The sequence below is a fragment of the Mercenaria mercenaria genome, chromosome 3 (assembly GCF_021730395.1).
Source record: "Mercenaria mercenaria strain notata chromosome 3, MADL_Memer_1, whole genome shotgun sequence".
Taxonomy (NCBI): Eukaryota; Metazoa; Mollusca; class Bivalvia; order Venerida; family Veneridae; genus Mercenaria; species Mercenaria mercenaria.
Window position 1 is genome coordinate 28294989 of NC_069363.1, and position 16521 is coordinate 28311509.

At 36.9% G+C, this 16521-nt stretch overlaps 1 protein-coding gene across 2 annotated transcripts in view; it reads left to right on the forward strand.

Moving 5' to 3' along the window:
• The window catches only part of LOC123525204 (phosphatidylinositol 3-kinase regulatory subunit alpha-like), a 312914-nt gene that overhangs the window by 49486 nt on the left and 246907 nt on the right, over positions 1 to 16521 (forward strand). For both annotated transcript variants that reach the window (XM_053538091.1, XM_045304060.2), the window contains exon 3: positions 13772 to 13855. In XM_053538091.1, coding sequence (XP_053394066.1) covers positions 13772 to 13855 — 84 coding nt within the window. The remainder of the gene's footprint in view (positions 1 to 13771; positions 13856 to 16521) is intronic.

Here is a 16521-nt window from a genome sequence, read left to right on the forward strand (position 1 = left end):
GAAATTTTGTTTCTCAAAAATGGTTATGCTATGAGCTTTTAAGCTCACCTGTCACAAAGTGACAAGGTGAGCTTTTGTGATCGCGCAGCGTCCGTCGTTCGTCCGTCCGTCCGTGCGTAAACTTTTGCTTGTGACCACTCTAGAGGTCGCATTTTTCATGGGGTCTTTATGAAAATTGGTCTGAGTGTTCATCTTGATGATATCTAGGTCAAGTTTGAAACTGGGTCACGTGCGGTCAAAAACTAGGTCAATAGGTCTAAAAATAGAAAAACCTTGTGACCTCTAGAGGCCATACTTTTAAATGGATCTTCATGAGTATTGGTCAGAATGTTCACCTTGATGATATCTAGTTCAAGTTTGGAACTGGGTCACGTGCCATTGATAACTAGGTCAGTAGGTCAAATAATAAAAAAACCTTGTGACCTCAGGGCTTTTTCAGTGTGTCCCACGGGGCCGAAATTCGGCCCCATTCCCAATGGCAAATATGCATATTTTTTCCCAATAGCTGTTCAAAAATTCCCAATCAAACCAAAAAAAAAAAAAAAAAAAAAAAAAATTTTTTTTTTTTTTTTTTTTAAAAGACCTATTTTGTTGCAAATTATAGTGGTGCAACCATTGTATTGTAGATTTTATTGAATTTGCAGCTTGAATTTGAATATAAAGCAGTTTTCTTTTATGAATATTAGCAGTAGAAATCACAGAAATATACGTAAAGAAATAAAAAAGACTGATTTTCATGGAAATACTTTCCTAATTTGGATGTTTAACCGATACATATATTTCACAATATGGCAGTATTCGCGAGTCGAAAATTCCCAAAAAGCACAGGGGCCTTTTTCCCAAAATGGCTAGAAAAAGCCCTGGACCTCTCTAGAGGCCATATTTTTCATGGGATCTGTATGAAAGTTGGTCTGAATGTTCATCTTGATGATATCTAGGTCAAGTTTGAAACTTTGTCAACTGCGTTCAAAAACTAGGTAAGTAGGTCTAAAAATAGAAAAACCTTGAGACCTCTGTAGAGGCCATACTTTTGAATGGATCTTCATAAAAATTGGTCAGAATGTTCACCTTGATGATATCTAGGTCAAGTTTGAAACTGTGTCACGTGCCATCAATAACTAGGTCAGTAGGTCAAATAATTAAAAAACCTTGTGACCTCTCTAGAGGCCATATTTTTCACAAGATCTTCATGAAAATTGGTCAGAATGTTCACCTTGATGATATCTAGGTCAAGTTCGAAACTGGGTTACGTGCTTTTAAAAACTAGGTCAGTAGGTCAAATAATAGAAAAACCTTGTTACCTCTCTAGAGGCCATATTTTTCATGGGATCTGTATGAAAGTTGGTCTGAATGTTCATCTTAATCATATCTAGGTCAGGTTCAAAACTGGGTCAACTGCGATCAAAAACTAGGTCAGTAGGTCTTAAAATAGAAAAACATTGTGACCTCTCTAGAGGCCATACTTTTGAATGGATCTTCATGAAAATTGGTCAGAATGTTCACCTTGATGATATCTAGGTCAATTTCAAAACTGGGTTACGTGCCATCAATAACTAGGTCAGTAACTCAAATAACAAAAAACCTTGTGACCTCTCTAGAGGCCATATTTTTCAATGGATCTTCATGAAAATTGGTCAGAATTTTTATCTTGATGGTATCTAGGTCAGGTTCAAAACTGGGTCACATGAGCTCAAAAACTAGGTCACTATGTCAAATAATAGAAAAAACGACGTCGTACTCAGTTCAAAACTGGGTCATGTGGGGACAGGTGAGCGATTCAGGACCATCATGGTCCTCTTGTTTTTAGTCTATAACTGTGTAGTGACAGGAAATGGGGGCCAGTGTCATGTGGACATGCATCTAGTTGTATTATCAGATGTATCAAGACTGCACCTTGCATTGAAAACAGCACTTTATTGGCTGTCAGATATCACTGATATTATATATTAAGGGTATGAACGTGGGAAAATATCCAAAATATCTCATTGCAGCTGCACAATTTCATTACTATGCAGAAAAATAGTGCATTCTCTTTTGATAAATTATCTTGGCAAAATACTGCACAATGCATTATGGGTACTTTCATGCAGTCTGGAATAAATTATGCAGGCACCTTACTAAAAACTGCTGTATTATCAACTTGCAACCTAGTTTTATTTATTTATGTTGAAAATTATCCACCCACCCTGTGGATGATCTTAAAGATTAACTGTCATTATTTAATGTATGTATGACAGGCTTCTGCCCTTTCATATAACTTTATTATTAGCTCACCAGAGCACGAAGTGCTCAAGGTGAGCTATTGTGACTGGTCATTGTCTGGTGTGCGTCAGCATTTTCCTTGTTAACACTCTAGAGGCCACAGTTATGATCCAATCTTTATGAAACTTGGTCAGAATATTTGTCTTGATGATCTCTAGGTCAAATTCGAAACTGGGTCATGTGGGTTTAAAAACTAGGTCAGTAAGCCAGATCAAAGGAAAATCTTATTAACACTAGAGGCCACATTTATGACCATATCTTCTTGAAACATTGTCAGAATGTTTATCTTGATGACCTTTAGGCCAAGTTTGAATCTGGATCATGTGGGGTCAAAAACTAGGTCACCCAGTCAAATCAAAGTAAAAGCTTGTTAACACTCTAGATGCCACATTTATGACCTATCTTCATGAAACCTAGTCAGAATGTTTATCTTGATGATCTTTAGGCCAAAATCGAATCTGGGTCATGTGGGGTCAAAAATTAGGTCACTAGGCCGGATCAAAGAAAATCTTGTTAACACTCTAGAGACCATATTTTAAGTTTGAAACTCATGAGAATTGGTTAGAATATTTGTCTAGATGACCTCTAGTTCAGTTTCGAAACTGGGTCATGTGGGATCAAAAACTTGGTCACCCGGTCAAATTAAAGGAAAAGCTCGTTAACACTCTAAAGGCTACATTTATGGCCATATCTTCATGAAACTTGGTCAGGATGTTTATCTTGATGATCTTTTGAATGTGGGTGATGTGGGGTCACAAACTAGGTCACTAGGCCAGATCAAAGGAAAATCTTGTTAACACTCTAGAGACCACATTTTAGTTTGAAACTCATGAGAATTGGTCAGAATGTTTGTCTTGATGAAATCTAGGTAAAGTTCCAATATGGGTCATCTGGGGTCAAAAACTAGGTCACCCGGTCAAATCAAAGAAAAACTGTGTGTGCAATAGAGGCTGCATTTTTCAATGGATATTTGTGAAATTTTATCAGAGTGATCTTCTTGATGAAATCTAGGTCAGGTTCGATTATGGGTCATCTGGGGTCAAAAACTAGGTCATCTGTTCAAATCAAAGATAAACATTGTGTATGCAATAGGGGCTGCATTTTTCACTGGATGTGCATGAAACTTGGTCAGAATGTTTATCTCATGTATTGAAACATGGAGAGTAACTTTAAAGCGATCTCTGCTCGTATATTTATTTATTTATTATGCCCCCTTCGAAGAAGGAGGGGTATTTTGTTTTGTAGATGTCGGTTGGTCTGTCTGTCGGTCTGTCGGCCAGTCGGTCGGTCTGTATGTAGACCAATCGGTTTCCGGATGATAACTCAAGAACGCTTGGGCCTAGAATCATGAAAGTTGATAGGAAGGTTGGTCATCACCTGCAGATGACCCCTATTTATTTTGAGATCTGTATGTCAAAGGTCAAGGTCACAGTGACCCTGAACAGTTAAACGGTTTCCAGATGGTAACTAAAGAAGGCTTGGGCCTAGGATCATGAAAGTTGATAGGGAGGTTGTTCATGACCAGCAGATGACCCCTATTGATTTTGAGGTCAGTATATCAAAGTTCAAGGTCACAGTGACCCAGAACAGTTAAACGGTTTTAGGATGATAACTCAAGATTGCTTGGGCCTAGGATTGTGACAGTTGATAGGGAGGTTGGTCATAACCAGCAGATGACCCCTATTGATTTTGAGATCAGTAGGTCAAAGGTCAAGGTCACAGTGACCAGGAACAGTAAAACAGTTTCCAGGCAATAACTTGAGAAGGCTTGGGCCTAGGATCAGGAAAATTGATTGGGAGATTGATCATGACCAGCAGATGACCCCTATTGATTTTTTAGGTCATTTGGTCAAAGTTCAAGGTCAGATTAGCCAGGAACAGTTAAAACGGTTTCTGGACGATAACTTGAGAACGCTTGGGCCAAAGATCATGAAAGATGATAGTGAGGTTCATCATGACCAGGAGATGACCCCTGTTGATTTTGAGGTCAATAGGTCAAAGGTCAATGTCACATGGAACCAGAACAGTAGAACTTTTGTTTACAGTGAGCAAATAATTTATGTTCCTTGTGCAATTACTGAAATGCATCAAGGGTGGCATTTTGTGTTCGACAAGCTCTTGTTTTGTTGGGTTTAGCGTCGCACCGACACAATTATAGGTCATATGGCGACTTTCCAGCTTTGATGGTGGAGGAAGACCCCAAGTGCCCCTCCGTGCATTATTTCATCACGAGCGGGCATCTGGGTAGAACCACCGACCTTCCGTAAGCCAGCTGGATGGCTTCCTCACATGAAGAACTGCTTGTATATTATAAGTGCCCTCACTCACAATGTTGAATTGAAAGCAGTAGTTTCAGAAAGCACCAATTGTCCTCTTCAGGTATGGGTAGCTATACTAATTGATAGAGCAACCTTCTGCTGGTCAATGAGATAGCTTCCTCTCAAAGAATTCGGGATCTGAAGTGGGGTTGTGGTAAACCCAGAGCAGTGAGGAGCAAGTTACAAATTCAAAGCAGTCTGTTACCTTGATCACCTAACCACAGAGACCCATGAAATCAGTGAGCAAATATTTGTACATTTAAGTGTTTAACATGTCAGTTGAAGAAAGTAGGGTATCACTGCAGTTTTATCATAAACTTGTCACATATATAGTGCTACTTGATTGCCAGAAAACAAAAAAATAAATAAAATCTTAAAACAATAAAAATACAAAAACGGGACATTTTCAGATGAAACATTGCTGCTGTTGAACAGATAATAATGTTTGTCCTCTAATTACAGGCACATTAAAAAGACCTTTTTCAGATATGCTAGCTTTGGTGTATTTGAAGTGTTATAGTCTTACTTCCATGTACCCACTCTCTTTGTGTATGTCCAAACTAACAAATTATCTCTCTGGTAGAATACTCTCAGAGGTTAAAATACAATAAACCACCAAGCTGCAGCGGCCAGTTGGATAGGCGCCAGCCAAACAGTTTGGAGGTCGATTGTTAGAGTTTTGTTGAAGCAAAAATTGCTTGGCGCGATACCTACGGCGTGACATCATAGACCACGTGATTGTGCACTGTGTGAAAGGCAGGTCTTGTTACTGAACAGGCTTGTTGGTGAGCCCCCAACTGAGTTAAATAATGGTTACGGATTACCTACCTGCTTGGTATAGTGGTAGGAAGTAATGCTGTTCAATGACTCTAGGCGTCTGATAAGCCAAACATGGCTGGCCCTTTCATTATAGATGACACTATGATAAACAAACACTTTACTTGAACAGTAGACAGGTATTGTTGAAAAACAGTAAGAACCCTAGTCTGGCTCCTGGCTTGATAGGTTCTTGAATATTTTTCTTATTTTCTATTAAATATTTTGAGTGTCTAAACAAATGCTATCTTCAAAATGGTCCTTTACATCAACTGTAAGATAAAAGTAACTAAGAAATGTACTTGGAAAGAAGTCTGTGTGCTTTTGATGGTGTTTTTTGACGGATAGTTGAATTTGTTTTACGACAGAGCGGGAGACATTGTTCTTTATCATAGGCTAGAAAATCTACATACTGTCACCTCTTACAGCATTAAACAGTAAATTATGTCTCGGCTTGAACTGTCTGATTGACAAATTAGTGTGCATCTACTTTCAATTCTTGTCACAATCAAAGGTAAAAACATGAGAGCATTTAAAGTGTTGCCATTGGGCACATCATTATGAAACTTAATGGCAGACAATAAATCTTGTTTAATTAACTGTGTGAGGTCCTCAGTGTGAAGAAAATTGCACAAAATGCACTATTACAAACTTTTATCATTCATGTATTAATGCATGTGTATGAATAATGAAGGAACATGTCTGCCATATAATTTTGTGTTTTCTTCCTTAACAAAATAACATTTAAAAGAGGAGTCCACTTGCAAGGGAGAGGCGTTGATATTTGTATGTTTTCAGCTTACCAATTCCATAAGCCCATTTAGGCACTGAGCACAGTAGCCTTCAGTTTAATAATATAATTTATCAGAAAATAATATGTCGTTTAGAGCTAGCCTGGCTTAATTTTAATAGGAAGAGCAAAGGTCTATATTGGATCGCGAGGTGGAGTTTGATCCCTGGATGAAGCTATGTTCATCGTGATTAATTGAGATAAGTTCTTCATCAATCTTGGTTTGTAACATGATAATTTTAAGGTTCTCTATAAGATCCCTTAATATTATTATGATGGAGCATGATTATATTGGCTTACTGACATATCTTGTTGAGGCTAACAAAGTACTATATTGTGTAGAATCTACCATAAGAAAAACTAGCTGCTTTTTAGATATACACAGAGAAATGTTTACATGAAATACAATCAATTATAATTATGATACTTAAAGTATTAATCATTAGAAAAAATATAGCAGTTGAGAAGTTACTATTGAATATGAGTGAACTTGACAAGTACCAAGAAAATATACTGACAGATCAATTGTAAAAATGTTAGGTATATAATGTTCATTCATATTGATTATAAGATTATAAGTAATAAACATGTTTATCTGGTGATATGCCAAGGTTTCCAAAATGATTTACATTAACCGTGTTTAAATTCAAATAGTTGTAAATGATTCATTATTGCCTTGACATAGTGGTGGCTTGTAAATGATTCTTTATTGCCTTGACATAGTGGTGGCATTACAAACACATTTGTCCTCATTTCTGAGAATATGAATGAAATCATGTAAATAAAAGAACCACCTTTCTGATTTCAACAACAATGTATGCTGGTGTCTCAGTAACCACTTTTTAGAATAGATTGAAACTTCACACACTTAATCACTGTGATAAACTGACTTACACTGCACAGGTTCCATCACTCTGTTTTGCTTTTTTACAGAATTATGCCCCTTTTTCAACTAAACAATTTCAGGTGAAGTTTTTACATGTAAGCTGGAATCTCAGTACCCACTGATGGGAATGGATTGAAACTGCCACATTTGTTCGCTATGATGAACTGACATGCACTGCACAGGTTCCATAACTCAACTTTGTATTTTACAAAGTTATGTCCCTTTTTAGCTTGACTATTCGAAGAATAGGGGAGCTATCTTACTCGTCCCGGCTTAGGCGTGAGCGTGAGCGTCACAAAAGTGTTAAAGTTTGCGTACCACCCCAAGTCCGTTGAGATATTGCTTTTATATTTTGCATACTTGTTTACCATCATGACTCCAGTCTGTAAAGAGGAGCAGACAACTCTATGAAGCATTTTGATTGAATTATGGCCCCTTTTCGACTTAGAATAAATGTTAAAGTTTGCATACCACACCAAATATTTTCAAAGTCCATTGAGATATTGCTTTGATATTTTGCATACTTGTTTACATCATGACCCCAGTCTGTAAAAAGGAGGAGGCAACTCTATCGGGCATTTTGACTGAATTATGGCCCCTTTTCGACTTAGAATAAATGTTAAAGTTTGCGTACCACCCCAAATATTTTCAAAGTCCATTGAGATATTGCTTTGATATTTTGCATACTTGTTTTCCATAAAGACTGTAGTCTGTAAACAGGAGCAGACAACTCTATCAAGTATTGACTGAATTATGACCCCTTTTCGACTTAGAATAAATGTTAAAGTTTGCGTACCACCCCAAATATTTTCAAAGTCCATTGACATGGTTCGCACAGGCCATGAAAAGTCTTTGAATTTGATGCCTACTCCTTAAAAACTACTTGAATTTTGTAACAGTCAGAAACTACTTGAAAACTACTTGAATTTAGGAAAAAACATACAAATGATGGCAAATAGTCCTTAAATTTGTCGGGTGCGAAGTGAAAACGGACAAACATTATAAACGGACTAAAATAAACTAAAACATGACGGAAAAAAAACAACCGTTACCGCCATTAGGGCCTGCCATGGATTTGGCGATAGTACAGTACGGTACAGTACTTTACGGGTTTTAGGCTGTTTCAAGTAATTTTGACACTGTGTAATTTATCCCCGATGCATTGAAGGTCATTTCTGGTTATTTCATGTCTCAGCAACAGTGACATTGCACCCATTTTAGTCCTTGAAAATGGAGGAAAACTACTTGAAAACTCCTTGAAAACTACTTGAATTTTTTTTGGGAAGGTCTGTATGAACCATGATTGAGATATTGCTTTGATATTTTGCATACTTGTTTACATCATGACCCCAGTCTGTAAAAAGGAGGAGGCAACTCTATCAAGCATTTTGACTGAATTATGGCCCCTTTTCGACTTAGAATAAATGTTAAAGTTTGCGTACCACCCCAAATATTTTCAAAGTCCATTGAGATATTGCTTTGATATTTTGCATACTTGTTTACCATCATGACCCCAGTCTGTAAAAAGGCGGAGGCAAATCTATCAAGCATTTTGACTGAATTATGGCCCCTTTTCGACTTAGAATATGCTTATTGTAATGTTAAAGTTTTACTCATAGCTTATATTATACTATCAAACACTGAGAATAGTCGAGCGCGCTGTCAACTGACAGCTCTTGTTCGACTAAGCAGTTTTTAGCTCAACTATACGAAGTATGGAGAGTTATCCTACTTGACCCGGTGTCGGCGTCAGCGTCCTTCTGCGTCCACACTTTGGTTAAAGTTTTGATGCACTTTCTCTTTATCTTTGTTATTACATGATGGATTTGCTTCAGACTTATAATAGTTGTTCCTCATCATCATCCACATCATACTACACAAGGATCATAATTCTGGCACCAATACTTCATGAATTATCCCCCTTTTGTACTTAAAATTTCAAGTTAAAGTTTTGATGCGCTTTCACTTTTTCTCTGTTATTACCAAATGGATTTGATTCAAACTTAGAATAATTGTACTACATCATCATCCACATCATATGATACAAGGGCCATAACTCTGCCACCAATATTTCATGAATTATGCCCCCCATTTTACTTAGAATTTCAGGTTAATTGTGGGGCAGTTTCACTATATCTTTGTCATTGCTTAATGAATTTGATTAAAACTTAAATTAGTTTTTCCTAAAATGTTTTATGAGTTATATCCCATTTTTACTTAAAATTAGTTTAATTTTGATGCTTTTTATATCTCTGCTGTTACTAAATAGATGTAATCACACTTAAAATGGTTGTTCCACGTCATCACTCACATCATACAACCCAAGTTTGATAACAGTACGTTCTGAGTTATGCCCTCTTTTTACTAATAGAATTTCTGGTTCAAGTTGCGATGCACTTTTGCTCAATTTGCTGTATCTCCAGTATTACTAAATAGATTTTAAAACTTAAAATAGTTGTTCCGAATTATTAGCCGCATGATACAAGACACTTGTTAGGTCGTTTTTGGGGCCAAATATGGGCCCCATTCCCCTCATAAAATAATATGTTCTTTCCCCCTTTCTCAGAAATTCCCCTGATAAACAACTAGATATGAACTCTCTTTCAAGTTATATTGTAGTGCCTCTTTGGAAGGTTACTGCTGCAATATAGTTACATTAGTTAGAAATGATTGAAAACAGTATTACTAAGTGTGAAAAGTAGTTACATATATATGGCCAAAAGCTTCCCCTTTTTGTCTTCAAACTACGAAAAATTCCCCTTCTTGAGGGTATGTGTACCTGCCCCCAAAAGTTGTCTAGTGCCCTGTGATATGACACATGGTGCATTACTTTTGCAGCAGTTTATTAAAATTCCATGAATTATGTTCCTTTTATACTTACTTAATTTTTTGAGACTTATTGTCCAATATCTTCATCCACATTTGAGTCATTAAACACTCCAGTGACAGCTCCAGCTTCCTCGGATGTACCAAATTTCACTATCCAGCATAGAAATAGTCAAGCGCGCTGCTCATGTTGGTTAAGTTTTTGTATGTAAGCTGGTATCTTAGTATCCACTCATGGAATGGATTGAAACTTCACACACTTATTCACTGTGATGAGTTGACATGCATTGTACAGGTTCCATAACCGTATTTTGCATTTTTAGCTCACCTGTCACAAAGTGACAAGGTGAGCTTTTGTGATCGCGCGGTGTCCGTCGTCCGTCGTCCGTCCGTGCGTCCGTGCGTCCGTAAACTTTTACTTGTGACCACTCTAGAGGTCACATTTTTCATGGGATCTTTATGAAAGTTGGTCAGAATGTTCATCTTGATGATATCTAGGTCAAGTTCGAAACTGGGTCACGTGCCGTCAAAAACTAGGTCAGTAGGTCTAAAAATAGAAAAACCTTGTGACCTCTCTAGAGGCCATATATTTCAAAAGATCTTCATGAAAATTGGTCAGAATGTTCACCTTGATGATATCTAGGTCAAGTTCGAAACTGGGTCACATGGGGTCAAAAACTAGGTCAGTAGGTCTAAAAATAGAAAAACCTTGTGACCTCTCTAGAGGCCATATTTTTCATGAGATCTTCATGAATATTGGTCAGAATGTTTATCTTGATGATATCTAGGTCAAGTTCGAAGCTGGGTCACGTAGGGTCAAAAACTAGGTCATTAGGTCTAAAAATAGAAAAACCTTGTGACCTCTCTAGAGACCATATTTCTCAATGGATCTTCATGAAAATTGGTCAGAATGTTCATCTTGATGATATCTAGGTGAAGTTCGAAACTGGGTCACGTGGGGTTAAAAACTAGGTCAGTAGATCTAAAAATAGAAAAACCTTGTGACCTCTCTATAGGCCATATTTTTCATGAGATCTTCATGAATATTGGTCAGAATGTTCACCTTGATGATATCTAGGTCAAGTTCGAAACTGGGTCATGTGGGGTCAAAAACTAGGTCAGTAGATCTTCAAATAGAAAAACCTTGTGACCACTCTAGAGGCCATATTTCTCAATGGATTTTCATGAAAATTGGTCAGAATGTTCACCTTGATGATATCTAGGTCAAGTTCGAAACCGGGTCATGTTCAGTCAAAAACTAGGTCAGTAGGTCTAAAAATAGGAAAACCTTGTGACCTCTCTAGAGGCGATTTTTTTCAATGGATCTTCATGAAAATTGGTCAGAATGTTTACCTTGAAGATATCTAGGTCAAGTTTGAAACTGGGTCACGTGGGGTTAAAAACTAGGTCAGTAGATCTAAAAATAGAAAAACCTTGTGACCTCTCTAGAGGCCATATTTTTCATGAGATCTTCATGAATATTGGTCAGAATGTTCATCTTGATGATATCTAAGTCAAATTCGAAACTGGGTCACGTGGGGTCAAAAACTAGGTCAGTAGGTCTAAAAATAGAAAAAACCTTGTGACCTCTCTAGAGGCCATATTTCTCAATGGATCTTCATGAAAATTGGTGAGAATATTCAGCTTGATGATATCTAGGTCAGGTTCGTAACTGGGTCATGTGCGGTCAAAAACTTGGTCAGTAGGTCGAAAAATAGAAAAACCTTGTGACCTCTTTAGAGGCCATATTTTTCACGAGATCATGATGAAATTGGTGAGAATGTTCACCTTGATGATATCTAGGTCAAGTTTAAAAGTGGGTCACGTGCCTTCAAAAACTAGGTCATTAGGTCAAATAATAGAAAAACCTTGAGGCCATATTTTTCAGTGGAAATTCATGAAAATTGGTAAGAATTTTTTATCTTGATGATATCTAGGTCACATGTGCTCAAAAACTAGGTCACTATGTCAAATAATAGAAATAACGACGTCATACTCAGTTGAACACTGGGTCATTTGGGGATAGGTGAGCGATTCAGGACCATCATGGTCCTCTTGTTACAAAATTATGCCCCTTTTTTGACTTTACATTTATTGAATTGACAAGACTATTGAATATTGGAGCGTTGCTGGCCTCCGACAGCTCTTGTCCTATCAAGCATTTTGAGAGGGCATGTGTCATACAATATTGACGTCATTCTTGTTTCTTTATCTGTTAATTCAACTGCAATTCTATCAGCACATTTTTCGCTTTTTCATACAGGAGGTAATCATTATCAGAAGAAAAAAAATAAAAAGAACGGTTTGGATGATAATCTATCAACTAATTTAAAATGGCCTAATGTACTTCAATGTTCCTGCTCTACATTATGTTATTGACTTAGGAAAACCACATCAAAGGAGGTGTAATATGTGTCAGTAGAACAGACTATGTCAGCAGCCAGGCTGATCAATACAGCTGATATGATTCACTCATCTCTTCACCAAGGAAGAATGGATTTTTATTGTAACATGTATCTTCAATTAAGCTCCCTACCAACCCCCCACCCAACAAGCCTGTTAAGGGAATACCCCATCATTCCTTTTTAACAGAAAAATCATCGGCCTTTTGAATCATATCCATAGAACTAGTTTTTGCTAAGATTTCATTTTTTTTATTAAGATAAATGTTGATTATTTTCGATGTATATGTACCTGTGATGCTTTGGTGGAAGGTATATGGTATCTAGAGTTTCCTATGTATTTAAGCAGGAAGATAAATTGCCAGTGACTTTTTTTGTGTTGTGTCTATTTCCTTGTTAGTAACCTTGAGTTTTTATCCCTAGAGGCAGAGGGATTGTCCGTCCGTCTGGCTTTCCGTCAATCTGCGTGTCTGTCCATCTAAATTGAACATGCTTATAATTCAATAAGTATTTTAGCTCCAGTCTCTAACCTCACATTATAATTATTAGCACATGGACTTTACTAAGTGTTAGTATTACCCCTCTTGACCAAGTAAAAGCAGAGTTTTCTCCCTTGAATTGGGAAATAATAGGGATTTTTTGACTGTGTTGGTCTTTACAAAATTAATGTAGATCACTATAGAGTGGTGGTGCCATCGCATTATTCACCAGGATCACTACAGTTTTCAGAGTTATTGCCCTTTAATTGTTTTATAATTCATAAATTCCCACATAACAAAGTAGTCCATTGATGGATATTTATAAACAAATGTAGATCACTATTGGGTAGTGATGCATGCACATCTTACATCAGGATCTCTTCATTTACTGGGGAGTTATTGCCCTTTAATTGTTCAATATTCCATAAATTCTCACGTATCAAAGTAATTCATTGACGGATATTTGTGAAATTTAATACAAATATAGATCACTATAGGGTGGTGGTGCATGCACATCTTTCATCAGGATCTTTTCAGTTACTGGAGAGTTATTGCCCCTTAATTGTTCTAAAATTAATGAATTCCCACAAAACATTGTAACCCATTAATGGATCTTCATGAAACTTTATACAGATATAGATCACTATAGGGCAGAGTTTTTCCCATGATTTGTCAAAAATAGGAACCAACAAACCATTGCACAGTTTTATTTATACATAACTTAAGTATATCAGGAAATTAAATATCTTTCAATATATAGTTCCCTCATTTACAAAAAACAACCAGTTTGGTGGCAGATATAAATTCACTGAAATTGCTTGTTCATCTTGGAACTCTCGACATATAACATTGTGCAGAGGAAATTGTGTTATAGAGTGTGATGATGCCATTGTTTACTTGCTTGTGCAGTCATTACATACCATTAACAACACGAATGCCATTGGATATATTAAAACAATAAAGTAATAAGTAAGTGTATGGTATACTTTCAGATGACTATGCAGTATTTGATGGCCCACCTTTGTCGCAGATAACTCCAGCACAAACAGCAAAACCAATCAAATCTTCACCAGAAGGTAAGTGTCATTGGTCTGTTTTTATTGTCCGATAGATAGGAAGGGTATAGTGTGTCATAGATTCCAGGTACTGAGTAAAATATATTCTAGGTACTGAGTACCATAGATTCCAGGTACTGGGTGTCATAGATTCCAGGCACTGAGTACCATAGATTCCAGGCACTGACCAGGTACTGATTATCATAGATTCCAGGTACTGAGTGTCATAGATTCCAGTATATGCCAGGTACTGAGTAACATATATTCTAGGTACTGAGTACCAAAGATTCCAGGTACTGAGTGTCATAGATTCCAGGTACTTAGTAACATATATTCTTGGAACTGAGTACCATAGATTGCAGGTACCGAGTGTCATAAATTCCAGGCACTGAGTGTCATAGATTCTAGTATCATAGATTTCAGGTACTAAGGAGTATCATAGATTCCAGGTACTGAGTGCCGTAGGTTCCAGGCACTGAGTGTCATAGATGCCAGGTACTGAGTGTCATAGATTCCAAGTACTGAGTGCTGTAGTTTCCAGGTACTGAGTGTCATAGATGCCATGTACTGAGTGTCATAGATTCCAGGTACTGAATGTTCCAGGTACTGAGTGTCATACAGAGCTCCAGATAAGCTTTTGGTGCAATTGGGTATTTACCCATCACTTTTTGTCTGAATTGGGTATTGGAAATTTGAATTGGGTAAAAATAATATCATTTCCCAGCCTTTTCAAAAGTAATTGGGTATTTGCTAAAACCAATTGGGTATTTTACCAATCTCGCACTAACAAATGAGTATTTTTTGCTTACAGTATACATGGTATATATCATTAAACAGGACTGTCTAAGTATTTAAATGGTGCTCTTCATTGTTTAATACAAAATGTATTTAAAATTGTAATGAATGTTTCATACTGTTGTTTTCTTTTTCACTTTTAATGCAGTCAGAGATCAGTTCATCCACAATATCCCGAACAATTACCGCAATATGCATTCTCCTCAATATGCATTCTCAAAAGATGTCATCCAGTATTGGTGACACTAAATCATCACAAACAAATAACTGTCATTGTTGAACAGCAAAATATCCCACTAATTTGTTTGTTTGTGCTGCAACAGTGTTTTTTCTGCAACCTCTTTTACATTTTATCGGCGTAAAGAAATTGTTTACAAAGCATCCAAATAACACAGATCAGCCGACTGAATGGTCCTGTAATTTTCTCGATAAATTGCGACCTGTTCTGTGGTAACGTATAACCAGTCAGTCAAATCTAGTGTTAAAATCTCGTACCCGTTCTAGTTATAAGGAAAATGTGATACGCAAGCGATTTTTTACGAATTGGGTATTAGGAATTTTACTTGCGTTTCAGTACGCACATTGTATGAATTCAATTGGGTTTTCTGCAATTTCAATTGTGTAAATACGCAAAAACGCACCTTATCTGGAGCTCTGGTCATAGATTCCAGGTACTGAGTGTCATAGATGCCAGGTACTGAGTGTCATAGATTCCAGGCGCTGATGTCATAGATTCCAGGCACTGAGTACCAAAGATTCAAGGTACTGATTATCATAGATTCAAGGTACTGAGTGTCATAGATGCCATGTACTGAGTGTTATAGATTCCAGGTACTGAGTGTTCCAGGTACTGAGTGTCACAGATTCCAGGTATCGTAGATTCCAAGTACTGATTGTCATAGATGCCAGGTACTGAGTGTCATAGATTCCAGGCACTGAGTGTCATAGATTCCAGGCACTGAGTACCATAGATTCCAGGCACTGAGTACCATAGATTCCAGATACTGATTATCATAGATTCCAGGTACTGAGTGTCATAGATTCCATGTACTGAGTGTCATAGATGCCAGGTTCTGAGTGTCATAGATTCCAGGCACTGAGTATCATAGATTCCAGGCACTGAGTACTATATATTCCAGGTACTGACCAGGTACTGATTATATTAGATTCCAGGTACTGAGTGTCACAGATGCCAAGTACTGAGTAACATATATTCTAAGTACTGAGTACCAAAGATTCCAGGTATTGAATGTCATAGATTCCAGGTACTGAGTGTCATAGATTTCAGGTACTGAGTGTCATAGATTCCAGGTACTGAGTGTCATAGATGAAACCATGAACAGTGAAAGGCAATGAGGGGAACCTTCACTTTGGAAGCTCTGTATGATTAGTTAATATAGCAATTATTACAGAAATATTGTATAACCTTCAGAATTTAACTCTCAGTACGCAGACACTTAGGGATGTTTTAAAAAGCCTACAGTCTTATATATATACATTAAATTATATAATATGATAGAGCCTTGCTGAGTTAAATTGTCCAGAGTTGGAATGGCTGTAAATGAAATGATACATGCCTTTGCAAATATAATTGGTGATAAGTGGTATATTTATAGCAAAGAAGTGTTGCTTAGAATTTATCAATGTATCTCTGGTTTTTTGAAGTTATAACATAATAAAGCTAAATATTACTGAAATAGAAAAATATGCTTTTGAAAAGGTATGATTTAACTGCTTTCTATAAACAGTAGTTTACTGTAACAGTTACAGTAAACTACTCTTTATAGAAAGCAGTTAAATCATACTTGGTTGCATCCCAATTTTAGTTTTCTTTGCAGCGGTTAAGGGTAGAACCACAGGTGTGAGACAAAATTTTTCTCCTATATCATGTT